Raw genomic sequence first — 25,922 nt, forward strand, 5'->3', positions numbered from 1 at the left:
ACCTCACCCTCCGATCTAACAGGTCCCAGATGTGCTCAATAGATTTGTAGTCTACTCAAAACAGACCCCCTGTCAAAGTAAACAAGCACTCATTAAGATCATTTATGGCCAATTAGTGGACACGGCCAACACACCTGAACACACTTAACAAGATAGAGGATAGAGAGAGTTTTGTTGATTCTGAGAACAGAATGTATATGTTTTTAAATATTTAAATATTTTTCTAAGAATGTTTTCTGAACATTACTAACAGTATCTTGTGGTGTTGATGGAAAATTCTTAACTTCTTTGGGATAGAGGGCGGTATTTTGACGTCCGGATGAAAAGTGTGCCCAATGTAAACTGCTACTCAGGCCCAGAAGCTAGGATATGCATATAATTGGTAGATTTGGATAGAAAACACTCTAAAGTTTCTAAAACTGTTAAAATCATGTCTGTGGGTATAATAGAACTGAAATGGCAGGTGAAACCCCGAGGACAAACCACTCATCCCCCAAAAAATATCATCCTACCACCGATTTCAATGGCTGGCACTTTTATAATAGGGTGAAATCGTTGCCGATTGCAGTTCCTAGGGCTTCCACTAGATGTCAACGGTCTTTAGAAAGAGTTTCGGGCTGGTTTATGGAAAAATTAGCCAGAAATTGTAGTTTTTCTAGGTGGCTCCCATTTTGCTGTAGTGTTTCCAAGCGCGTGAATGAGAACGCGTTCTTTGGTATTTTTCTCCGGTAAAGACAATAACGGTTCTCCGTCTTAAATTGTATCATTTATTTGCATACTTGTTTGGATAAGTTTATTGGTAACGTTTGGGATACATTTTGTATGCATTTTGAAGGAGGGAAACCGAGTGGATTAATGACTGAATCTCGCCAGCTAAACTGAGTTTTTATGGATATAAAGAAGGACTTTATCGAACAAAAGGACCATTTGTAATGTATCTGGTACCTTTTGGAGTGCCAAAAGAAGAAGATCTTCAAAGGTAAGGCATATATTATATCGCTATTTCTGACTTTCGTGTCGCAACTCCCTGGTTGAAAATGATTTGTTATGCATTTGTGTGCTGGGCGGTCTCCTCAGATAAATCGCATGGTTTGCTTTCGCCGTAAAGCCTTTTTGAAATCTGACATGGTGGTTGGATTAACAATAAGTTAAGCTTTATTTTGATGTATTGCACTTGTGATTTCATGAAAGTTTAATATTTATTGTAATTTCATTTGAATTTGGCGCTCTGTAATTTCCCAAAAGTTTTCGAAATGGGAAACGCTAGCGTCCCACTAATCCGCAAGAAGTTAACGTCCTTTGAACTATTTGAGAACATGACAGTAAATGACAGTAAATAGAGCCATGAGGACACTTGTAGGAAATGTTATGCTGAAATTCCCACAAAAGAACGTTGTTTCTTAATGTTCTCTGAACTATGAGATTATTCCAATGTCAAACCAGTTCCTATAACATTACCAACATTGGAATTAAATGTAACCATTTTTGCACTTTGAGGAAACGTTCTGTTAAGTGCTAGCTGGGTTTTCAACTGTACATGTCATACATCAACTATGCTATCCCATCCACAACAGTCCAGAAACAGTTTGGTCATCCTGAATGCATCCAAACAGGTCAGTCTTTCACATATCTGAGGGGCCTATAGGCAGGAAGTAGGCAGGAAGTAAGCAGGGAATAGGCAGGGCTACATTCAAAGGATCTGGGAACACGAGGAGTCATCCTCATGTTCCCAGCAGTCTGCACTACAAGACAACCATTGAGCCACTTCCTATCTGTGTCCCAAATGGCACCCAATCTCTCCTGTAAAGTGAACCACTATTGACCAGGACCCATAGACCAAAAGTAATAGGGAATGCGGTGCTCAGCATGGTCTGTGTGATGATGATGTCACTTGCTAGGCCACAATGGATGCAATAGGCTGCTCTATGTTGTGTGTTAGATTGCAGAGTGCTTTAAAGACCTGAATGCTGTCAAACGCTGCCATCCTAAATGGTATTTACAGAGAGTTTGGCCAGTCAGTCTTACCTGAGGCTCCATTGCCAACCTGCAGATGGATGGGAGAGGCCTGGTTGGTCCTGTCCGACTCGCTCTGACCCCAAAGGCACACACACACCACATACACCATCACCAGCCACACACACCCCATCCTCCTGAGAAAGAGAGAGAGAGAGAGAGAGAGAGATAAAGACAGACCCAGGACAGCAGCACAATTAGAAACAACCAAATCATGAGAAAACAAAAAGATAATTACTTGACACATTGGAAAGAATCAACAAAAAAACTGTGCAAACTAGAATGCCATTTGGCCCTAAACAGAGAGTACACAATGGCAGAATACCTGACCACTGTGACTGATCCAAACTTAAGGAAAGCTTAAAGCAGACTCAGGAAAGCAGACTCAGTGAGCATAGCCTTGCTATTGAGAAAGGCCGCCATTGGCAGACCTGGCTCTCAAGAGAAGACAGACTATGTGTACACTGCCCACAAAATGAAGTGGAACCTGAGTTGCACTTCCTAACCTCCTGCCAAATGTATGACCATATTAGAGACACATATTTCCCTCAGATTCCACAGACCCACAAAGAATTTGAAACAAACCCAATTTTGATAAACTCCCATATCTATTGCGTGAAACACCACAGTGTGCCATCAATGTTGCCACAAGAAAAGGACAACTGGTGAAGAACAAACACCATTGTTAATACAACCCATATTTATGTTTATTTATTTTCCCTTTTGTCCATTAACTAGTTGCACATAATATGTCATTATTATTTTGGAACTTTTGTGAATGTAATGTTTACTGTTAGTTTTTTTATTGTTTATTTCACTTGCTTTGGCAATGTAAATATATTTTTCCCATGCCAATAAAGCACCTTGAATTTGATTGAATTGAGAGAGAGAGATAATATTATCCATCTCTACATCCAGGGCTTTAAATTAATATTTTTAATTGGTAGCACTGGTGCTCGCAACTTTTAAAAGTTACGAGCACCACATGATATGTATGAGCACCAGCACATAAGATTTTTAAATCGATTGTGATACAGCCTACTGTATATTGGGCCTATATGAATTATATCTACTTTTGAAGAGCATGTGTCCTATAAACTAATCAAATAAAATGATATTGGTCACATGCTTCTCAAACAACAGGTGTAGACTAACAGTGAAATATATATGTATGGGCCCTTCCAACAATGAATAATAGAGAAATAATTGAAAAATAATCACAAGGAATAAATACACAATGAGTAACAATAACTTGGGTATATGCACGGGGTAAGTACCGATTCCATGTGCAGGGGTACGAGCTAATTGAGGCAGATACACTACCGGTCAAAAGTTTTAGAACACCTACTCATTCAATTCTTTTTCTGGTGTCTGGAGGTTATGGGGAAGCAAGCAAGTCGCTTGCGCGATGTGTAGCCTATGATCGAAGCCGAAGCCAGAATGGAGCTTGCCTGCCCACACTCAATGCAAAATATACACATACAAACGACAGCATACAAATGCACACAAACATTAACATCACACCTCCCCAAGTGCAAATACAAGTCACTGGGAATGTGAGTCCAAGTCACCAATTGTCGATAAGGCGAGTCCAAGTCCGAGTCACTAATGGTCAAGAAGGCGTGTCCAAGTCTGAGTCACTAATGGTCGAGAAGGCGAGTCCAAGTCACCAGTGGTTGAGGAGGCGAGTCTAAGTCACCAATGGTCGAGAAGGCGAGTCCAAGTTCGAGTCACTAATGGTCAAGAAGGCGAGTCCAAGTCCGAGTCACCAATGGTCGAGAAGGCGAGTCCAAGTCCGAGTCACCAATGGTCAAGAAGGTGAGTCCAAGTCACCAATGGTCGAGAAGGCGAGTCCAAGTCACCAGTCGTGAAATTATATTCCTATCAACAATTTAGCTTTTACAATAAACTAATGTATTTGCAGTGTTACATATTACATACCTGGATAAGAGGAACACCTATATGAGAATGCTATTCATTGACTATAGCTCAGCGTTCAACACCATAGTGCCCTCCAAGCTCATCACTAAGCTAAGATCCCTGGGACTGAACACCTACTTGAGAAAAGGTTTACAAGTATTTGATTTTAAAACATGTTTAAGTATCAAAAGTAAATGTAATTGCTAAAATATACTTAAGTATCAAAAGTAAAAGTGCAAATAATTTCACATTCTTTATATTAAGCAAACCAGATGGCACAATTTTTTTTTTTTTTTTTTTTAGTTTACGGGTAGCCAAGGGCACATTCCAACACTCAGACATAATTTACAAATGAAGCATGTGTTTAGTGAGTCCGCCAGATCAGAGGCAGTAGGGATGACCAGGGATGTTCTCTTGATAAGTGGACCATTTTCCTGTCCTGCTAAGCATTTGAAATGTAACTACTTTTGGGAGTCAGTGAAAATGTATGGAGCAAAGAGTACATTATTTTCTTTAGGAATGTAGTGGAGTAAAAGTTGTCAAAAATATAAATAGTAAAGTACAGATACCAAAAAAAAACTACTTTTAAGAATTTTAAGCATTTTTACTTAAGTACTTTACACCAGATGTCAGTTATAAATCCTAAAATCATTAGATTATTCTCGACTGTTTGAAATGCAGTGTACTGACCTTTTAATTCGTTTTCTGTTCCTAAACAAACCACACAGACACATCCATCAAGAAACAATGACAACACATGTAGCCTATCAATGTTGTTACGCTGAAGAAAACAAAAATAACTGCTTACTTTAGAAGTGAAAGTAGGCCTTTAACTATGGATATTCGATAAGATAATAAATGCCCGCCTTGGCATTCTCAAGCGTGTTGGAAACAATATTAGATATTACAGAATTGTGGTCAAGTCCTTCAGTTACTCACTTTAAGTTCCGCTTTATTTTACAACCAACCCAGCTAGCACATAATGTTCTGAGAACCATATGTTTCTTAGTTGGGAATTTCAGTAAGACTACTTCAGTATGTTTCCTACAGGTTTCCTCGTGGTTTTATGTAAGTCATGTTCTCAGAATGGGAATTTCAGTACTTCAACATCGTTTTTTTGCAGGTTTCCTCATGTTTCTATTTAAAGCCATGTTCTCAGAACATTCAGAAAACGTTCCACGAAAACCTTTGTAACATTCAAAAATAGTTGTACTAATGTTATTCAAAAACATGTACACTAAACTCTTGCTTGTTTCCATTGAAATGGGTTCCGTTTGAATAGACAAAAATATACAGCTTTGTATGAGCAAAAATAAAATGACACAGTAGCCCCTTCCTTTTGGCTTAGTGGACAAATTCCATGCTTAAAGAACAGAAGATCATAGGTTCGAATCTCACTGAAGTGCCACCTATAAAAAATAAATGTGTTTGAGTGACTAATACCTATTCATTTCCATGTGTCCTATCGGTGCTCTGAGTGCAGCACAAATAAACTAGGCTAGCATTCAATGAAACTTTTAGGAAGTTATTAAAAAAACACTATAATTTCCATTCTATAGCAAACCATAGTAAAACGTTCTCAGAAACTCAATGCAACCTAAAAATGAATGATCTCAGACAGGCGAAACTTTCCATTCCATTCACAGAACATTTAAAAGTACAATTTTACCAGTCAAGAAACGTATGGCTTAGTTCCCAGAACTAATGGGGAAACCAAAACATACGTTCCAACAACTTCCAAGGAACCAAATGTACTAGATGGGAAGTGACACAAACGTAGCCAGACAATAAGCATATCCCAGTAAATAAGCGATGCCAATGTAAACAAAGTAAAAATCTTCGATGTATACCTAATAATAACTCGGTATTCAATGTCAAAGCGCAACTTTCCATCTCCATTTTACTACGTCGTCGTTGGGAAACTCACCTTTACAACTTGGGATATCCTATGAGGTATGCAGCTGCTGTCTTACGATCCCCAACACAGTAAAGTCCTCTGGAGTTTCTGTGTACTGTGACTAGATATTGTCCAGTCCTTTTGTGTAGTCCATTTGAAATCAGTTTTAATATAGGTCCACTCGGAGTGCGATGTCTGATGTCGCCCCTGTCTTCACGCGGAGAGTAGGCACTGCACTGTATGCGGTAGACTAAACTATTCCTAATCGAGATCAGTTTACTTCGAACAGCTCATTCCCCTCTCACCAGAATACAGTTTTATATAATCTCTAACTTGTCCTCTGGATATGATCTGTGGATAATATACTGTCGTACACTGAGTGCGCTCCACACGGAGCGCGGAAGCCACCTTCAGGATTTACCAGAAAAGCGCACTTCATTCTGGGGTTCTTTTTTCTATCCCGAACTGTCACTAAACTCAAACGTCAAAACCCCTTCCTGCACTTAACCCCTCTAGTATGCCTATAAACATAACTTGTATCTGTTAAATGTAGGGGCCTCTGTCTATCCTATTTAACTATACTGAACACACACTTTATTTATGTTGTTTTCTTTGTGGCTAGCAATGTGCATTAACTGCTATAATTGCATAAAGATGGTATTTAACGAATTCGTTCATATGTATATATATATATATAGTTTGAGCAATTACTTACAAAATCTAATCTTTATGATAACTTTTATTAGGATGTACAAAACAATTGTAGGCCTAGGCTAATCTAACTATGGTTCTCAGTCAGAGTCGCATCCTCAACTCAACGGCTATTCGCCAACAAATAAACTTCCTCAAACTTCACCAAAGCCGTTTCATACACTTCCTCTCCTCTCCGCAAATGAACCGACTTCCTTCATAACGCAACCCCGCCCGCTCGCCCGACTGACTGACAACACAAAACAACGAAGATCCATCCGCTCCTCGGGCGTCGGACCAATTCTGCCACAGAGAAGGAGAGGAGGAAGGACTGACTATGTTAGGTGAGTTTTTGACCCAAGACTGCTTACTTATTAAACCTAATCGGAAATGAATAGGCTGGGACTACTATACCTTTTAAACTGTGTAACGTAGCCTAATGCTGCGAGTTATTCTACAACAAATGTTGTCTGGCTTCCCATAAACTCTACTGGGTTTGACTCCGAGATGTCCAGCTTTCTGTCTGGAGCCTCTCCGTTATCATGTAGACGTTTGCTACAGGCTAGCGTCAGTTATTATTTGTCTATGCCATGGGATTATAGGTTATTATGTTTTACTCGTAAGTAATTGATCGAGGGACCAACTATTCCCTAAGAATGTTGACATGTCTTCTACACTCACTTGTTTAGGAGTGTTCTGTGTGTGTGTGCGTGTGTGTGTGTGTGTGTGTGTGTGTGTGCATGAGAGTGCATGTGTGTGTGGTTTTCGATCATCCGTATCATCTCCTATCACCAGAAACAGATGTGACTATTCTATGAACGATTTCACTCAGACAATCACACAGTTTGATGGTTTCATGTTATGTAGAAATAGAATTGAGAGTGAAATGACTGACTTTCCACCAAAATGTCCATAAATCATTTTCCTTGCACAAGCCACCATCCAATATGTATTCTCTCTGTATACTCCAATAATACAGGGAGATATACAGGAGGGCAAAACCTGCTGCTTGACTATGGTGGTGGTGGTGGTATTTTCACACTTTACTAGTGTTTTCTCTACTCTGACAGTTACGTGTGGTTCGATACCTGAAACCTTTTGTGGGGAAGGAAGGAGTGAGGGAATGAGGGGGGTAAGGAGGGAGGAAAAGAGGAAAGGAGGAAAGGAAGAAGGGAATATTGAGTTCTGTGTTTGGACAGCTGTTTGTCTGACAGCTCAGTCCTCAATGATTTTAACAGCCACCAAGAGGTGGTCATAACACACATTATAACATACTTATAACATATACACACCAACTAGTTGATGTCTGCCTGGACCACATACAAGATAAAGTACATACTTAAATGATATATAACCGTTGTATATACAGTTGAAGTCGGGAGTTTACATACACTTAGGTTGGAGTCATTAAAACTCGTTTTTCAACCACTCCACACATTTCTCATTAACAAACTATAGTTTTGGCAAGTCGGTTAGGACATCTACTTTGTGCATGGCACTTATCACAATTCCAGTGGGTCAGAAGTTTACATACACTAAGTTGACTGTGCTTTTTAACAGCTTGGAAAATTCCAGAAAATGATGTCATGGCTTTCGATGCTTCTGATAGGCTAATTGACATCATTTGAGTCATTTGGAGATATACCTGTGGATGTATTTCGATGCCTACCTTCAAACTCAGTGCCTCTTTGCTTGACATCATGGGAAAATCAAAGGAAATCAGCCAAGACCTCAGAAAAAAAATGTAGACCTCCACAAGTCTGGTACATCCTTGGGAGCAATTTCAAAATGCCTGAAGGTACCACGTTCATCTGTACAAACAATAGTACGCCAGTTTAAACACCATGGGACCACGCAGTCATCATACCACTCAGGAAGGAGACGCGTTCTGTCTCCTAGAGATGAACGTACTTTGGTGTGAAAAGTGTAAATCGATCCCAGAACAACAGTAAAGGATCTTGTGAAGATGCTGGAGGAAACAGATAAAAAAGTATCTATATCCACAGTAAAACGAGTCCTATATCGACATAACCTGAAAGGCCACTCAGCAAGGAAGAAGCTACCGCTCCAAAACCTCCATATAAATGCCAGACTACAGTTTGCAACTGCACATGGGGACAAAGATCGTACCTTTTGGAGAAATGTCCTCTGGTCTGATGAAACAAAAATAGAACTGTTTGGCCATTGTTATGTTTGGAGGAAAAAGAGGGAGGCTTGCAAGCCGAAGAACACCATCCCAACCGTGAAGCACGGGGTGGCAGCATCATGTTGTGGGGGTGCTTTGCTGCAGGAGGGACTGGTGCACTCCACAAAATAGATGGCATCATGAGGGAGGAAAATTATGTGGATATATTGAAGCAACATCTCAAGACATCAGTCAGGAAGTTAAAGCATGGTCGCAAATGGGTCTTCCAAATGGACAATGACCCAAGCATACTTACAAAGTTGTGGAAAAATGGCTTAAGGACAACAAAGTCAAAGTATTGAAGTGGCCATCACAAAGCCCTGACCTCAATCCTATAGAACATTTGTGGGCAGAACTGAAAAAGCGTGTGCGAGCAAGGAAGCCTACAAACCTGACTCATTTACACCAGCTCTGTCAGGAGGAATGGACCCAAATTCACCCAACTTACTGTGGGAAGCTTGTGGAAGGCTACCCGAAACGTTTGACCCAAGTGAAACATTTAAAGGCAATGCTACCAAATACTAATTGAGTGTATGTAAACTTCTGACCCACTGGGAATGTGATGAAAAAAATCAAAGCTGAAATAAATTCTCTCTACTGTTATTCTGACATTTCACATTCTTAAAATATAGTGGTGATCCTAACTGACCTAAGACAGGGAATTTTACTAGAATTAAATGTCAGGAATTGTTAAAAACTGAGTTGAAATGTATTTGGCGAAGGTGTATGTAAACTTCCGACTTCAACTGTAGCCATTGTTGTTTTACGAATTCCGAATTGCCCCTTTAACCACTAGTCACTTTGGATGAGTAAATGGTTGCTAAATGACCATATTGTTGTCGTGATAACCCACAGCTCATAGAGTAGACTCTGGCAACCGACCCAACTAGGCCTGTCCCTCAGGACATCTAGCCCTTCCTGTTTCACTTTCTCACACCGCTAGTTCACTCTCCTGGGGCCTTGCTTGTAAATGCTGTGAACGACACACACACACACACACGCACGTTCTCTCTCGCTCACTCGCGCACACATACACACACAATTATACACCAAACTGAGTACACACCAAAGTGGTAGTCCCCGGACTCGTGTTCTTTAAAAGTGAGCATTAACAGGCATACCAACATCATGCTGTCTCTACCTTATTCCCTTTATATTGCACTATTTTTGACCAGGACCCATAGGCACTATATTAGGGTGCCATTTGGGATGCATCCTTTGTCGCTGCTTGTTATATGTTGCTGCTGTGAATGCAAGCCTTTCAGTTCAGCCCTTAAAAGAACCATCTGTAACTTTCATATCCAGTCTAAAGGTCTCCCTCTCTGATTGTTTATTCTCCTCTGTGTCTCTCTTCTTTCCACTTTGCATCCTCTCTCTCTCTCTCTCTCTCTTTCCTTCCCTCTCTCACTCTGACTGTAGCTTAGTGCTGCTGGGGACTGTTAGAGTGTGTAACATGCTGACTAGATCAGGTAGGAACCTGCATCCACGTGCGCCATTGTATGCATGTTGATTTTGTCCATCCACACCAGACGTGATCAAGACACGCAGGTTGAAATATCAAAATTAACTCCGACTCAACTGCACTATAAATACAAAAGTATGTGAACACCCCTTCAAATTGGTGGATTCGGCTATTTCAGCCCCACCCGTTACTGACAGGTGTATAAAATCGAGCACACAAATCGTGTGTTCTCTACACCGACAATTAATCCACAGACAAAAGGGGAAACATAGTTAGTTTCTAGTAATCTCTCCTCCGTCAGTCTTGTTGTTGTTCTTCTTCTTCTGTGGACTTTACATGGCAGTTGGCAACCAACTTTAAGATGCATTACCAGTACCAACTGGTTTGGAGTGTGGACCTCAGATTTGCTTTCAATCACCCACGTGGGTATATGCTCCTAAAAACCAGCGAGGAGATGGGAGAGTCAGGACTTGCAGTTTGGGTGAAATTATTGAATAATATCAGGAATCAAGGTAAGACCCAAGTGCAGACTGTGTGAAGTATTGACGTTTATTGAAACAACAGGGGCAGGCAAACGACAGGTCAAGGCAGGCAGGGGTCGATAATCCAGAGTAGAGGCCAAGGTACAGGACGGCAGGCAGACTCAGAGTCAAGCAAGAGTCAAAAACCAGGAGGACGAGAAAAAGAGACACTAGGGAAAACAGGAGCTGAGACAAAATGCTGGTAGGCTTGAACAAACCAGACAAACTGTAAAACAGAGACAGAAAACACAGGTATAAATACCCAGGGGATAATGGGGAAAATGGGCGACACCTGGAGGGGGGTGGAGACAAGCACAAGGACAGGTGAAACAGATCAGGCTATGACAGAATAACATGTATGTGTCCATTTATTTTGCATCGCTCGCGCACACACCACAGGCAGTGTGGTCAGCATGCTGACGAGACCAGATAGGAACGTGCATCCACGTGCGTCATCGTGTGCATTTGTCCATCAACACCAGAAGCGATCAGGACACGCAGGTTGAAATATCAAAATGAACTCTGAACAACCTAAACTCAGCATGAAAATAAACGTCCTCTCACTGTCAACTGCGTTCATTTTCAGCAAACGTAACATGTGTAAATATTTGTATGAACATGACAAGATTCAACAGCTGAGACATGAACTGAACAAGTTCCTCAGACATGTGACAATTAAACAATGTGTCCCTGAACAAAGGGGGCAAAGTAACAGTCAGTAACTGGTGTGGCCACCAGCTGCATTTATGTACTGCAGCGCATCTCCTCCTCATGGACTGCACCAGATTTGCCAGTTCTTGCTGTGAGATGTTACCGCACTCTTCCACCAAGGCACCTGCAAGTTCCCGGACATCTTTGGGGGGAATGGCCCACCCTCCGATCCAACATGTCCCAGACGAGCTCAAAGGGATTTAGATCAAGGTTCTTCGCTGGCCATGGCAGAACACTGACATTCCTGTCTTGCAGGAAATCACACACAGAACGAGCAGTATGGCTGGTGGCATTATCATGCTGGAGGGTCATGTCAGGATGAGCCTGCAGGAAGGGTACCACATGAGGGAGGATGTCTTCCCTGTAAAGCACAGCGTTGAGATTGCCTGCAATGACAACAAGCTCAGTCCGATGATGCTGTGACACACCGCCCCAGACCATGACGGACCCTCCACCTCCAAATCAATCCAGCTCCAGAGTACAGGCCTCGGTGTAATGCTCATTCCTTCAATGATAAACGCAAACACGACCATCACCCCTGGTGAGACAAAACCGCAACTCGTCAGTGAAGTGCACTTTTTGCCAGTCCTGTCTGGTCCAGCGACGGTGGGTTTGTGACCATAGGCGACGTTGTTGCCAGTGATGTCTGTTGAGGACCTGCCTTACAACAGGCCTACAAGCCCTTAGTCCAGCCTCTCTCAGCCTATTGCGGACAGTCTGAGCACTGATGGAGGGATTGTGTGTTCCTGGTGTAACTTGGGCAGTTGTTGTTGCCATCCTGTACCTGTCCCTGCCATCCTGTACCTGTTGCCATCCTGTACCTGTACCTGTACCTGTCCCGTGTGATGTTCGGATGTACCGATCCTGTGCAGGTGTTCTTACACGTGGTCTGCCACTGCAAGGACGTTCAGCTGTCCGTCCTGTCTCCCTGTAACACTGTCTTAGGTGTCTCACAGTACAGACATTGCAATTTATTTCCCAGGCCACATCTGCAGTCCTTATGCCTCCTTGCAGCATGCGTAAGGCACGTTCACGCAGATGAGCAGGGACCCTGGGCATCTTTCTTTTGGTGTTTTCCAGAGTCAGTAGAAAGGCCTCTTTAGTGTCCTAAGTTTTCATAACTGTAACCTTAATTGCCTACCGTCTGTAAGCTGTTAGTGTCTTAGCGACCGTTCCACAGGTGCATGTTCATTAATTGTTTATGGTTAATTGAAAAAGCATGGGAAACAGTGTTTAAACCCTTTGCAATGAAGAACTGTGAAGTTATTTAGATTTTTACAAATTATCTTTGAAAGACAGGGTCCTGAAAAAGGGACGTTTCTATTTATATTAATTTGGGGACAGGTCAAAAAGCATGAAACCTTCATGGCCATTTAGCTAGCTTGCTGTTGCTAGCTAATTTGTCCTAGGATATAAACATTGGGTTGTTATTTTACCTGAAATGCACAAGGTTTTCTACTCCGGCAATTAATCCACAGATTCTAGTCTCCTCATTCAGTCTTCTTTTTCATCTTCTTCTTTGGACTTTATATGGCCAACCAATTTTAAGGTGCATTACCATCACCAACTGGACTGGAGTCTGGACCTCAGTTCAGCTTTCAATCACCCATGTGGTTATTTGCTCCTAAAACCTAATGAGATTGGAGAGGCGGGACTTGCAGCGCCTCAAGCGTCAAAATTAGAACCAAGTTCTATTTTAGCGCCTGGCTACGCAGACGCACATTGACGCGTGCAAACAGTTTGGATGAAATGATTGAATAACATGTATGTGTACATTTATTTTGCAACGCTCGCGCACCCAACGCGGGCTGTGTGGTCAGCATGTAAGGGAAGAAGTGGAGTGGTAAAGTAACGTCCTGTCTTTACTTCTCCTTTCATCTCTCTCTTTCAATGAAGTTGTAATCTGCGGTGAGGAGGACGTGTGAGCTTCTGAGTGAGCTTCTATAACACCCCATTCCTTATATGGGTCATTCTACACAAGTGGTGCACACTGGGGGTTGATTTCTTTCTCATTTATATCCTATTTTTCCCCAAACTTTCAGAGTACATATTTATCTTCCAACATATGTCAGGTAGACATATATATATATATATATATATTACTCACACACTGTTTGTATTTGAAATATTTCCTTACCACCCCACCAAATTTGTCACTAGCGAAATGTTGTGAAAAAGCTGTAATAAAAGGGAGAAGAACCGCACAGTAGGGATCATTTTGATTAACCTTATTTTACAGATTCATTGTACACATTGTATTTGAATACTAAATTAACAAAATAGTCAAAACAATTTTTAAACTGATTTTCAAAACCTTTACATTTCATTATGAGAATTATAATCACTTTTGTTCTCTGTAAAATGTTCAATGTTGAATGTGAGAATCTGAAATTTGTTGATTGATTGACTTACTTATGCATCTAATTCATTATATTGTTAGACGTAATGGTTGGAACCGGTTCAAGAAAACAGAACCAAAAACAGACACGGAACAGGGTGCGAAAAGTATCATTTTAAAAGCTTTACATTCCAGAAATGTTTTTCTAGTCCCACAAAAAAATGTGATTGGACTCTAGAGCAGTGGAAACTAGTTCTCTGGAGTGATGAATCACGCTTCACCACCTTGATATACTGGGCCGTACGCACTATCCTCTGTAGTGCCTTGCAGTCGGAGGCCGAGCAGTTGCCATACCAGGCAGTGATGCAACCAGTCAGGATGCTCTCGATGGTGCAGTTGTAGAACTTTTTGAGGATCTGAGGACCCATGCCAAATCTTTTCAGTCTCCTGAGGGGGTATATGCTTTGCTGTGCCCCCTTCACGACTGTGTTAGTGTGTTTGGACCATGATAGTTTGTTGTTGATGTGGACACCAAGGAACTTTAAGCTCACAACCTGCTCTAAAGCCACGTCGATGAGAATGGGGGCGTGTTCTGTCCTCTTTTTCCTGTAGTCCACAATCATCTCCTTGGTCTTGTTCACGTTGAGGGAGAGGTTGTTATCCTGGCACCACATTGCCAGGTCTCTGACCTCCTCCCTATAGGCTGCCTCATTGTTGTCGGTGATCAGGCCTACCACTGTTGTTTCATCTGTAAACTTAATGATGGTTTTGGAGTCGTGCCTGGCCGTGCAGTCATGAGTGAACAGGGAGTACAGGAGGGGACTGAGCACGCACCCCCGAGGGGCCCTCGTGTTGAGGATCAACATGGCGGATGTATTGTTATCTACCCTTACCACCTGGGGGCAACCCGTCAGGAAGTCCAGGATCCAGTTGCAGAGGGAGGTGTTTAGTCCCAGGGTCCTATGGTGTTGAACGCTGAGCCCGAGTTAATGAATAGGATTCTCACATAGGTGTTCCTTTTGTCCAGGTGGGAAAGGGCAGTGTGGAGTCCGTGGATCTCTGGATCTGTTGGGGCGATATTCAAATTGAAGTGGGTCTAGGGTTTCTGGGATAATGGTGTTGATATGAGCGATGACCAGCAGGATGTTCTACAATGCTGGAAGGCTAATTGATTCTACAGTCTTTAAATATGTGTGTTTCGGTGGGACAGCATTTTTTAGAGAAAGATGTTTGAAATAAAGAAATCTACTAATTAGATTATTATATTTCAATGTAATAATAGAAGAACTCAACATGTTCTATTGAAATAAATAATATTGTTAAAAAACATTTTTAACATGAAGTTCAGGAGTCTGGGTTTTTATTTTAATTTGGTTGGGGGGGACCTCTTTCAATGTAATAATATAATAACTCAACATGTTTTATTGAAATAATAGTGTTAAAAATGCTTTTTAACATCAATCAAGTGTATTTATGAAGCCCTTCTTAGATCAGCTGATATATCAATGTGCTGTACAGAAACCCAGCCTAAAACCCCAAACAGCAAGCAATGCAGGTGTAAAAGCATGGTGGCTAGCAAAAACTCCCATAGAATAATCCCAGTGGTTGTCGAGGGTGCAACAGGTCAGCACCTCAGGAGAGGAGAGGAGAGGAGAGGAGAGGAGAGGAGAGGAGAGGAGAGAAGAGGAGAGGAGAGGAGAGGGAATACTTAAATTCACACAGGACATCAGATAAGACAGGAGAAATACTGGAGGCTGAGACAGGAGGGGTCCGGAGACACGTGGCCCCATCTGACGATACCCCCGGACGGGGCCAAACAGGCAGGGTATAACCCCACCCACTTTGCCAAAGCACAGCCCCCACACCACTAGAGGGATATCTTCAACCACCAACTTACCATCCTGAGACAAGGCTGAGTATAGCTCACAAAGATCTCCGCCATGGCACAACCCAAGGGGTGGCGCCAACCTTGACAGGAAGATCACGTCATTGACTCAACCCACTCAAGTGACGCACCCCTCCTAGGGACGGCATGGAAGAGCACCAGTAAGCCAGTGACTCAACCCCTGTAATAGGGTTAGAGGCAGAGAATCCCAGTGGAGAGAGGGGAACCGGCCAGGCAGAGACAGCAAGGGCGGTTCGTTGCCCCAGTGCCTTTCCGTTCACCTTCACACTAATGGGCCAGACTACACTCAATCATAGGACCTACTGAAGAGATGAGTCTCCAATAAAGACTTAAAGTTGAGACCGAGTCTGCGTCTCTCACATGGGTGGGCAGACCATTCCATAAAAATAGAGCTCTATAGAAGAAAGCCCTGCCTCCAGCTGTTTGCTTAGAAATTCTAGGGACAATTAGGACGCCTGCGTCTTGTGACCATAGCGTACGTGTAGGTATGTACGGCAGGACCAAATCAGAGAGATAGGTAGGAGCAAGCCCATGTAATGCTTTGTAGGTTAGCAGTAAAAACCTTGAAATCAGCCCTTGCCTTGACAGGAAGCCAGTGTAGGGAGGCTAGCACTGGAGTAATATGATCAAATCTTTTGGTTCTAGTCAGGATTCTAGCAGCCGTATTTAGCACTAACTGAAGTTTATTTAGTGCTTTATCCGGGTAGCCGGAAAGTAGAGCATTGCAGTAGTCTAACCTAGAAGTAACAAAAGCATGGATTAATTTTTCTGCATTATATTTGGACAGAACGTTTCTGATTTTTGCAATGTTACGTAGATGGAAAAAAGCTGTCCTTGAAACATGACATGTTCATCAAAAGAGAGATCAGGGTCCAAAGTAACGCCGAGGTCCTTCACAGTTTTATTTGAGACGACTGTACAACCATTAAGATTAATTGTCAGAATCAACAGAAGATATCTTTGTTTCTCGGGACCTAGAACATGCATCTCTGTTTTGTCCGAGTTTAAAAGTAGAAAGTTTGCAGCCATCCACTTCTTTATGTCTGAAACACAGGCTTCTAGCGAGGGCAATTTTGGGGCTTCACCATGTTTCATTGAAATGTACAGTGTGTCATCCGCATAGCAGTGAAAGTTAACATTATGTTTTCGAATGACATCCCCAAGAGGTAAAATATATAGTGAAAACAATAGTGGTCCTAAAACGGAACCTTGGGGAACACCGAAATGTACAGTTCATTTGTCATAGGACAAACCATTAACAGAGACAAACTGATAAGATCTAAACCAGGCCAGAACTTGTCCGTGTAGACCAATTTGGGTTTTCAATCTCTCCAAAAGAATGTGGTGATCGATGGTATCAAAAGCAGGACTAAGGTCTAGGAGCACGAGGTTCGATGCAAAGCTTCGGTCAGATTCCATTAAAAGGTAATTTACCACCTTCAACAGTGCAGTCTCAGTGCTATGATGGGGTCTAAGACCAGACTGAAGCATTTTGTATACATTGTTTGTCTTCAGGAAGGCAGTGAGTTTCTGCGCTACAGCCTTTTCTAAAATTTTTGAGAGGAATGGGAGATTCGATATAGGCCGATAGTTTTTTATATTTTCTGGGTCAAGGATTGGCTTTTTCAAGAGAGGCTTTATTACTGCCACTTTTAGTGAGTTTGGTACACATCTGGTGGATTGAGAGCCGTTTATTATGTTCAACATAGGAGGGCAAATCACAGGAGGCAGCTCTTTCAGTAGGTTAGTTGGAATAGGGTCCAGTATGCAGCTTGAAGGTTTAGAGGCTATGATTATTTTCATCATTGTATCAAGAGATATAGTACTTAAACACTTGAGTGTCTCTCTTGATCCTTGGTCCTAGCAGAGTTGTGCAGACTCAGGACAACTGATTTCATATGTTCTCATGTTCTGAGCAGGGAACTTAAACGTTAGCTTTTTTACATGGCACATATTGCACTTTTTTTTTCTTCTCCAGCACTTTGTTTTTGCATTATTTAAAACAAATTGAACATGTTTCATTATTTATTTGAGACTATTGATGTTAAAATAAGTGTTCATTCAGTATTGTTGTAATTGTCATTATTACAAATATATCTATTTTTTTTTAATCGGCAAATTAATCGGTATCGGCTTTTTTTTGGGCCCTCCAATAATCGGTATCGGCGTTGAGAAATCATAGTCGGTCGACCTCTAGTAGGTTAGCAGTAAAACCTTGAAATCAGCACTTGCCTTTAAAGTCACTTGCCTCGAAATGGTTGGGAGATTGGGAGATTCTATATAGGCCAATTTAGTTTTTTATATTTTCTGGGTCAAGGTTTGGCTTTTTCAATAGAGGCTTTATATCTGCCAACATGAAGTTTAGGGGTCTGGGTTTTTATTTTTATTTGGTGGGGGGGGGGGCTCTTTCAATGTAATAATAGAAGAACTCAACATGTTCTATTGGAATAATAGTGTTAAAACACATTTTTAACATGAAGTTTAGGAGTCTGGGTTTGGGACAGCCATCTCTCAATAGCAATAGGTGTTTTAACAATGACTTTGACCTATATTAATTTAACAATATGTTTGTTATTTCCTTACAACCTAGAATTAAAATAGATTTTTTGGAGGGTTTGTATCATTAGACTTACACAACATGCCTACCACTTTGAAGATGCAAAATCTTTTTTTGTGTAAAACAAACGAGATATAAGACAAAAAAAATGAAAACTTGGGCGTGCATAACTATTCACCTCCCCCAAATTCAATAGTGTGTAGAGCCACCTTTTGCAGCAATTACAGCTGCAAGTCTCTTGGGGTATGTCTCTATACGCTTGGCACATCTAGCCACTGGGATTTTTGCCCATTTTTCAAGGCAAAACTTCTCCAGCTCCTTCAAGTTGTACAGCAATTTTTAAGTCATACCACAGATTCTCAATTGGATTGAGGTCTTGGCTTTGACTAGGCTATTCCAAGACATTTAAATGTTTCCCATCAAACCACTCGAGTGTTGCTTTAGCAAGATGCTTAGGGTCAATGTCCTGCTGGAAGGTGAACCTCCGTCCCCGTCTCAAATCTCTAGAAGACTGAAACAGGTTTCCCTCAAGAAACCCTGTATGTAGCACCATCCATCATTCCTTAAATTCTGCTTAAATGCTTCACTGTGGGGATGGTATTCCCGGGGTGATGAGAGGTGTTGGGTTTGCACCAGAATAGGGTTTTTCTTGATGGCCAAAAAACTCAATTTTAGTCTCATCTGACCAGAGTACCTTCTTCCATATGTTTGGGGAGTCTCCCACATGCCTTTTGGCAAACACAAAAGTGTTTGCTTATTTTGTTCTGGACCCTCTTCCCTAAAGCCCAGCTCTGTGGAGTGTACAGCTTAAAGTGGTCCTATGGACAGTTACTCCAATCTCCGTTGTGGGTGGAGCTTTGCAGCTCCTTCAGGGTTATTTTTGGTCTTTTTGTTGCCTCTCTGATTAATGCCCTCCATGCCTGGTCCGTGAGTTTTGGTGGGCGGCCCTCTCTTGGCAGGTTTGTTGTGGTGCCATATTCATTCCATTTTTGAATAATGGATTTAATGGTGCTCCGTGGGATATTCAAAGTTTATGATCTTGTTTTATAACCCAACCCTGATCTGTACTTCTCCACAACTTTGTCCCTGACCTGTTTGGAGAGCTCCTTGGTCTTCATGGTGCCGCTTGCTTGGTGGTGCCCCTTGCTTAGTGGTGTTGCAGGGAGTGAATACTTTTGCAAGGCACTGTAGTGCACTACTTTTGACGAGTTAGGGCTGTGTAGTAAAAATTGCAGAACTGACCTTAGATCAGCATTATGGGGAAACGTAATCCTTCTCCACATGATTAGCAGAAGACCAGTGGGCCAGAGTCCCGCCTAGTGGATAGTGATTGACAGGCATGAAACCCCAGCCATAAGGGATGTTCTGATTGGTCTGCAGGCTACAGTGACCTCAGTGGGTCACACCCCAAGTGGAGGTGGGGCTGACTGCCTGTTTCCCTGGAGTCTGGGTGGAGTGACTGTATCTAAACTGGACAGACAGAGAGACAGAGAGACAGACATAGAGAGAGACAGAGATACAGACAGAGAGACAGAGAGAGACAGAGACAGAGAGACAGACAGAGAGAGAAACAGACAGAGACAGAGACAGAGAGACAGACAGAGAGACAGAGAGAGACAGACAGAGAGAGACAGACAGACAGAGAGACAGACAGACAGAGAGACAGACAGACAGAGACAGACAGAGAGACAGAGAGACAGAGAGAGACAGAGAGACAGAGAGAGACAGAGACAGAGAGACAGACAGAGAGAGAGAGACAGACAGAGAGAGAGACAGAGAGACAGACAGAGAGAGAGAAAGAGAGACAGACAGAGAGAGAGACAGACAGACAGACAGACAGACAGACAGACAGACAGACAGAGAGACAGACAGACAGACAGAGAGACAGACAGAGAGACAGACAGAGTGACAGACAGAGAGAGAGACAGAGAGAGAGACAGAGAGAGAGACAGAGAGAGAGAGACAGACAGACAGACAGACAGACAGACAGACAGACAGACAGACAGACAGACAGACAGACAGACAGACAGACAGACAGACAGAGATATACAGAGATATACAGAGATATACAGAGATAGAGAAGGAGAGCGAGATGAGGAGAGAGAGGTAGGTAGAGACCGAAACATACAGACATAGCAAGAAAGAGATAGACATGAGTCTGTATCTCATGTAAAGTAAATCATTCTATTTTATACGTTTGCGCTCTATGGGAGGATGTTGCTCAGTATGTGTGTTTGTGTGTTCCATAGAGCTGAAGCCCATTGGCTGAACCCAGGATAACATCTTTGTTTTGTTTGGATCCCGTTTCCTTGTGTACTCTTCATTTCCATAAACACTCTCGGTCTCTCCGTCTCACTGTGTCTGTCTCTCGGTCTGTCTCTCTCTCTTTGTGTTTGTTCTCTTTCTCTCTGTCTGTCTTGGTCTCTGTCTATTTCTCTCTCTGTCTAACTCTGTCTGTCTCTCGGTCTGTTTCTGCCTCTCTTTGTGTCCGTTCTCTTTCTCTATTACTCTGTCTGTCTGTCTTGGTCTCTGTCTGTTTCTCTCTCTCTCTCACGTTCTGTCTGTCTTGGTCTCTGTCTATTTCTCTCTCTGTCTCACTGCGTCTGTCTCTCTGTCTGTTTCTGTCTTTCTTTGTGTCTGTTTTCTTTCTCTATATCTCCGTCTGTCTGTCTGTCTGTCTGTCTGTCTGTCTGTCTGTCTGTCTGTCTGTCTGTCTGTCTGTCTGTCTGTCTGTCTGTCTGTCTCACTGTGTCTGTCTCTCTCTGTCTCTCTGTCTGTTCCTGTCTCTCTGTGTCTGTTCTCTCTCTATCTCTCTGTCTGTCTGTCTCTTGGTCTCTGGCCATCTGTCTGTATCTCTAATCTCTTTTATATTTAAATTAAAATGTAATATTCTTTAGTGGCATGACTGTCAATGTCTCCAAAGCGAAGTGATACACATAACAATAAAGCGACAACAATAAGAATAGTAGCTATAATACTAAATGACATGACTGTATCTCTGTCTCTTTCTCTCTCGTCTCCTTTGGTCTCCTTTGGTGTCTGTTGTCGCTTTGTCCTGAACTAAAAAACATGCCCAATGAAGAATCTCTATTTAAAGTGCTTTTTAGTCCAAGGACAAGGCTTAATCTGTGTCTGGGAAAACCGGCCCTTCATGTCTGGTTCCTTTACAGTCCTCTAGCCCTCAGCTGTTTACTGATACGTAGGTATATACGCATGATCTGTAACCCCCCACGATGCAGTATTTTCACCCATCCAATCTTCCTATGCAAATCTGTCTATGCAAATAAAATCAGCTAGTAGGGGCTAGAGTAGTGCTTCCCAATCCTGGTACTGGGAACCCTAAGAGGTGCACAATGTCATTGATTTGTTACTTATAGGGAAATATCTAGAATGTGCATCTGTTTGGGTTCCCAGGACCAGGATTGGGAGACACTGGGCTAGGGGAAGGGTGAAGGAACCGAAATAGAAAGGGGCCTAAATGTGTGGTATGTGTGTTCCATCAGGTTGCTGAGGGTGAGAGGTGAGAGTTGAAGGGTCGGCAGCGCAGCAGGCATGCAGAGCATTAAGTGTGTAGTGGTGGGCGACGGTGCCGTAGGGAAGACCTGTCTGCTCATCTCCTACACAACCGGAGCCTTCCCTAAGGAATATATACCCACCGTGTTTGACAATTATAGCAGCCAGGTACTGTGTATGAGTTTGTTTGTGTATGTACAGTGGGGCAAAAAAGTATTTAGTCAGCCACCAATTGTGCAAGTTCTCCCACTTAAAAAGATGAGAGATGCCTGTAATTTTCATCATAGGTACACTTCAACTATGACAGACAAAATGAAGGGAAAAAATCCTGAAAATCACATTGTAGGATTTTTTATGAATTTATTTGCAAATTATGGTGGAAAATAGGTATTTGGTCACCTACAAACAAGCAGGATTTCTGGCTCTCACAGACCTGTAACTTCTTCTTTAAGAGGCTCCTCTGTCCTCCACTCGTTACCTGTATTAATGGCACCTGTTTGAACTTGTTATCAGTATAAAAGACACATGTCCACAACCTCAAACAGTCACACTCCAAACTCCACTATGGCCAAGACCAAAGAGCTGTCAAAGGACACCAGAAACAAAATTGTAGACCTGCACCAGGCTGGGAAGACTGAATCTGCAATAGGTAAGCAGCTTGGTTTGAAGATATCAACTGTGTGAGCAATTATTAGGAAATGGAAGACATACAATTATTATTATATTATTATTATATATATATACAAGACCACTGATAATCTCCTCGATCTGGGGCTCCACGCAAGATCTCACCCTGTGGGGTCAAAATGATCACAAGAACGGTGAGCAAAAATCCCAGATCCACACGGGGGGACCTAGTGAATGACCTGCAGAGAGCTGGGACCAAAGTAACAAAGCCTACTATCAGTAACACACTACGCCGCCAGGGACTCAAATCCTGCAGTACCAGACGTGTCCCCCTGCTTAAGAAAATCTTTGAAGGGAGTTGAAAGTCCGTGTTGCCCAGCAACAGCCCCAAAACATCACTGCTCTAGAGGAGATCTGCATGGAGGAATGGGCCAAAATACCAGCAACAGTGTGTGAAAACCTTGTGAAGACTTACAGAAAACGTTTGACCTCTGTCATTGCCAACAAAGGGTATATAACAAAGTATTGAGATAAACTTTTGTTATTGACCAAATACTTATTTTCCACCATAATTTGCAAATAAATTCATAAAAAATCCTACAATGAGATTTTCTGGATTTTCTTTTCTCATTTTGTCTGTCATAGTTGAAGTGTACCTATAATGAAAATGTCAGGCCTCTCTCGTCTTTTTAAGTGGGAGAACTTGCACAATTGATGGCTGACTCTTGGTGGCGAAATACTTTTTTGCCCCACTGTGTGTATGTGTTTCTACACGTGTAGGTGTGTGTGTTTATACCTTCCTGCATGTGTTCCATGTGTGTGTGTCTATTTACTTCCTTCTGTGTGCATTTACATCCCTGTGTGTGTATCATACACCTGTGTGTTCTTACCCCTGTGTTTCTGTGTGTGTTTTCTTACCCCTGTGTGTGTGTGTTCTTACAAGGGTGTGTGTGTGTTCTTACCCCTGTGTTTCTGTGTGTATGTGTGTTTACCCCTGTGTTTCTGTGTGTGTGTGTGTGTGTGTGTCTACCCCTGTGTTTCTCTGTGTGTGTGTTCTTACCCCTGTGTTTCTGTGTGTGTGTGTGTTTACCCCTGTGTTTCTCTGTGTGTGTTTACTTACCCCTGTGTTTCTGTGTGTGTTCTTACCCATGTGTGTGTGTCTTACCCCTGTGTGTGTGTGTTCTTACCCCTGTGTGTGTGTTCTTACCCTGTGTGTCTGTGTGTGTTTACTTACCCCTGTGTTTCTGTGTGTGTTCTTACCCCTGTGTGTGTTTGTGTCTTACCCCTGTGTTTGTGTGTGTGTGTGTGTGTGTTCTTACCCCTGTGTGTTTGTGTCTTACCCCTGTGTGTGTCTGTGTCTTACCCCTGTGTGTGTGTTTTAGGTGACAGTAGACGGGCGCTCCATCAGTCTGAACCTGTGGGACACGGCAGGTCAGGAGGAGTACGACCGTCTGAGGACCCTGTCCTACCCTCAGACCAACATCTTCATCATCTGCTTCTCCATCTCCAGCCCCGCTTCCTATGAGAACGTCAAACACAAGTGGCACCCAGAGGTCAGTGTGTGTGTGTTTGTCTGTGGGTTTATTACATTGTGTGTGTGTGTGTGTTTACACATGTATGTGTGTGTACCCACAGGTGTCCCACCACTGCCCCGGTGTGCCTGTCCTCCTGGTAGGCACTAAGAGCGACTTGCGTAACGACGAGGAGACCCAGCGCAAGCTGAAGGAGCAGAGCCAATCTCCTGTCACTCATCACCAGGGGGCGGGACTGGCCCGTCAGATCCAAGCCGCCCGCTACCTGGAGTGTTCCGCCCTCAACCAGGATGGGATCAAAGAGGTGTTCGCTGAGGCCGTCCGAGCCTTCCTCAACCCCCAGCACACCACCAGCAAGAGGTCCTGTAGGCTACTGTAGAGAGCGAGAGAGAGAGAGAGAGAGAGAGAGAGAGAGAGAGAGAGGAGAAGGAGAGAGGGGGGGGGATTGGGGAGATAGAGAGGAAGAGTAAAGGAGGGGTAAAAAGACTGATGTTTGCTGAGGCCATCCGAGCCTTCCTCGACCCCCAGCACACCACCAGCAAGAGGTCAAGACGGGGAAAGAAGGGTGGTTAGCTAGATGAAGAGACAGAAGGGGGTGGGCAGTTGAAACTGAAAAACTTACTGCAACAATGGAAATAATAGGAATGTACATGACTATGGTAGAATAATTCAGTTACATGTAAATATGACAGGAGAACAGTATTCTCTTTTTCCCCAGTGACCGACGAGCCTTACTATTGGGAAGAGGGAGGGGCAACTGCACTCTGCAAATGACGAATTACAGTGATCTGTTATCATGGACACTTGGGCAGTTCTGATAGGCCAGAGCAGTGTCACTCAACGTCTTTACCAGAGACTGATTGGTCTGTGATGGTGGCGTCTACTTTCTCTTCCCGCTCCCTGACCCTCGTCTCTTTTCCTCTTATTCCAGCTTTAGAGCTCAGTAGAAACCCAACTAAAGATTATGTAAAACATATTGAGAAATATCATGATGAGCCATGCCTCTTTCAATTCCCAGAAAATATCCTTTAATATTTGTTTGTTTGTAAATCAAAAATGTGCCTTATGTGTTGACTCTGGCTGCCTCTGTTCAGGCCAGAGGTTAGAGGTCGCAGATGAAGCTGGGGAGCTGAGAGGTTGTGTCCCAAAAGTTGTGAAACCTTTTTTCCACGACCCGCTGGTCTTCCTTCATATCTTCCCTTATATCATATCCCCTCCTGAGTTGTATACTACAAAGCAAGCTTGATCTACTCAGGCTTTTATAACGCTAGCCAGCTTCAGTTAGCTTCACATTCCAGATCAGGCTTTTATGAAGCTAGCCTGCTTCAATTAGCTTCACATTCCAGATCAGGCTTTTATGAAGCTAGCCTGCTTCAATTAGCTTCACATTCCACATCAGGCTTTTATGAAGCTAGCCTGCTTCAATTAGCTTCACATTCCACATCAGGCTCGTACTACTACGGTGGATATTGCTCGTCCGCCTGCCGCTAACTCTAGCAGGCTGGTTACTGCGCGTGCATGTCGCACATGGCTAGTCGAATGCCAAACTCGTCATTGAGACAATGCCGAAACGTCAATCTATGGGCGAGTCAGTGCCACACTATAATTTGTGCCGAAATGTAGAAGTGCCATCTTTATTCGATTACTTATCGTTAATTCTACTTTTGTTGTGCTTTTGTGTGCTCATCAATGCATGAGCACCTTCTATCTGTAGAACAGCTTGTTGCGTCATGGCCACAGACATATAATCCATAGCAGGGTTTTGGAACCTCTAAACCTGGCAATTTGACTGTTACACTCACGGTAACCTAACATAGCAGGCATAAAAGAAACACCTGAAACTAGATCCACTACATACTGGTCTCGACAAGAAGGAAAAAAAGGTCATTTTCTGCACTGTTCAACCAACCCAGTAAATATGGAGGAGGTGTTAAGATGGGGTGTCATGCTGTTAATGTCTGAAAGCAGAAGTCGCGCCACAGGCTCTCTTTCCATTTCCCCTGAAAACCAGAACATCCAGTTGTTGGGGACTCAACATACACTAGCAACG

General features: G+C 42.8%; 2 protein-coding genes across 6 annotated transcripts in view; one reads left to right on the plus strand and one right to left on the minus strand.

Annotated features, from left to right (window-relative positions):
• The window catches only part of LOC118366071 (stromal interaction molecule 1-like), a 122,611-nt gene extending 116,355 nt beyond the window's left edge, over positions 1-6,256 (minus strand). The window contains exons 1-3 of one of the 4 annotated variants that reach the window (XM_052491707.1): positions 4,742-4,881; positions 4,624-4,644; positions 2,026-2,150 (exon numbers count right to left, since the gene is read on the minus strand). In XM_052491707.1, coding sequence (XP_052347667.1) covers positions 2,026-2,146 — 121 coding nt within the window. In that variant the 5' untranslated portion in view covers positions 2,147-2,150; positions 4,624-4,644; positions 4,742-4,881. Of the gene's footprint in view, positions 1-2,025; positions 2,151-4,623; positions 4,645-4,741; positions 4,888-5,860 lie in introns of those variants that run through there. The other 3 variants (XM_052491709.1, XM_052491706.1, XM_052491708.1) reach the window with 3 other exon arrangements.
• A 452-nt stretch (positions 6,257-6,708) lies between these two features.
• Positions 6,709-24,938, plus strand: LOC118366072 (rho-related GTP-binding protein RhoG-like). 2 transcript variants are annotated; one of them, XM_035748418.2, is made up of 5 exons: positions 6,755-6,864; positions 10,125-10,174; positions 21,704-21,881; positions 23,723-23,893; positions 23,976-24,938. In XM_035748418.2, exons 3-5 carry the CDS (start codon positions 21,753-21,755, stop codon positions 24,249-24,251), a joined length of 576 nt encoding a protein of 191 aa, XP_035604311.1. In that variant the 5' UTR covers positions 6,755-6,864; positions 10,125-10,174; positions 21,704-21,752; the 3' UTR covers positions 24,252-24,938. The 2 variants fall into 2 exon arrangements, with proteins under 2 accessions (XP_035604310.1, XP_035604311.1); XM_035748417.2 differs by lacking the exon at positions 10,125-10,174 and having other exon boundaries at positions 6,709-6,864.
• The last annotated feature ends 984 nt before the right edge of the window (positions 24,939-25,922 follow it).

The sequence above is a fragment of the Oncorhynchus keta genome, chromosome 33 (assembly GCF_023373465.1).
Source record: "Oncorhynchus keta strain PuntledgeMale-10-30-2019 chromosome 33, Oket_V2, whole genome shotgun sequence".
NCBI classification, from domain to species: Eukaryota; Metazoa; Chordata; class Actinopteri; order Salmoniformes; family Salmonidae; genus Oncorhynchus; species Oncorhynchus keta.

Bases quoted from the DNA above. Each gene is read 5' to 3' on its own strand.
- LOC118366072 (XM_035748417.2), top strand. From the start codon at position 21,753: ATGCAGAGCATTAAGTGTGTAGTGGTGGGCGACGGTGCCGTAGGGAAG. The intron at 21,882-23,722 runs GTACTGTGTATG...TGTGTGTTTTAG, and splicing joins TTGACAATTATAGCAGCCAG to GTGACAGTAGACGGGCGCTC. The intron at 23,894-23,975 runs GTCAGTGTGTGT...GTGTACCCACAG, and splicing joins AACACAAGTGGCACCCAGAG to GTGTCCCACCACTGCCCCGG.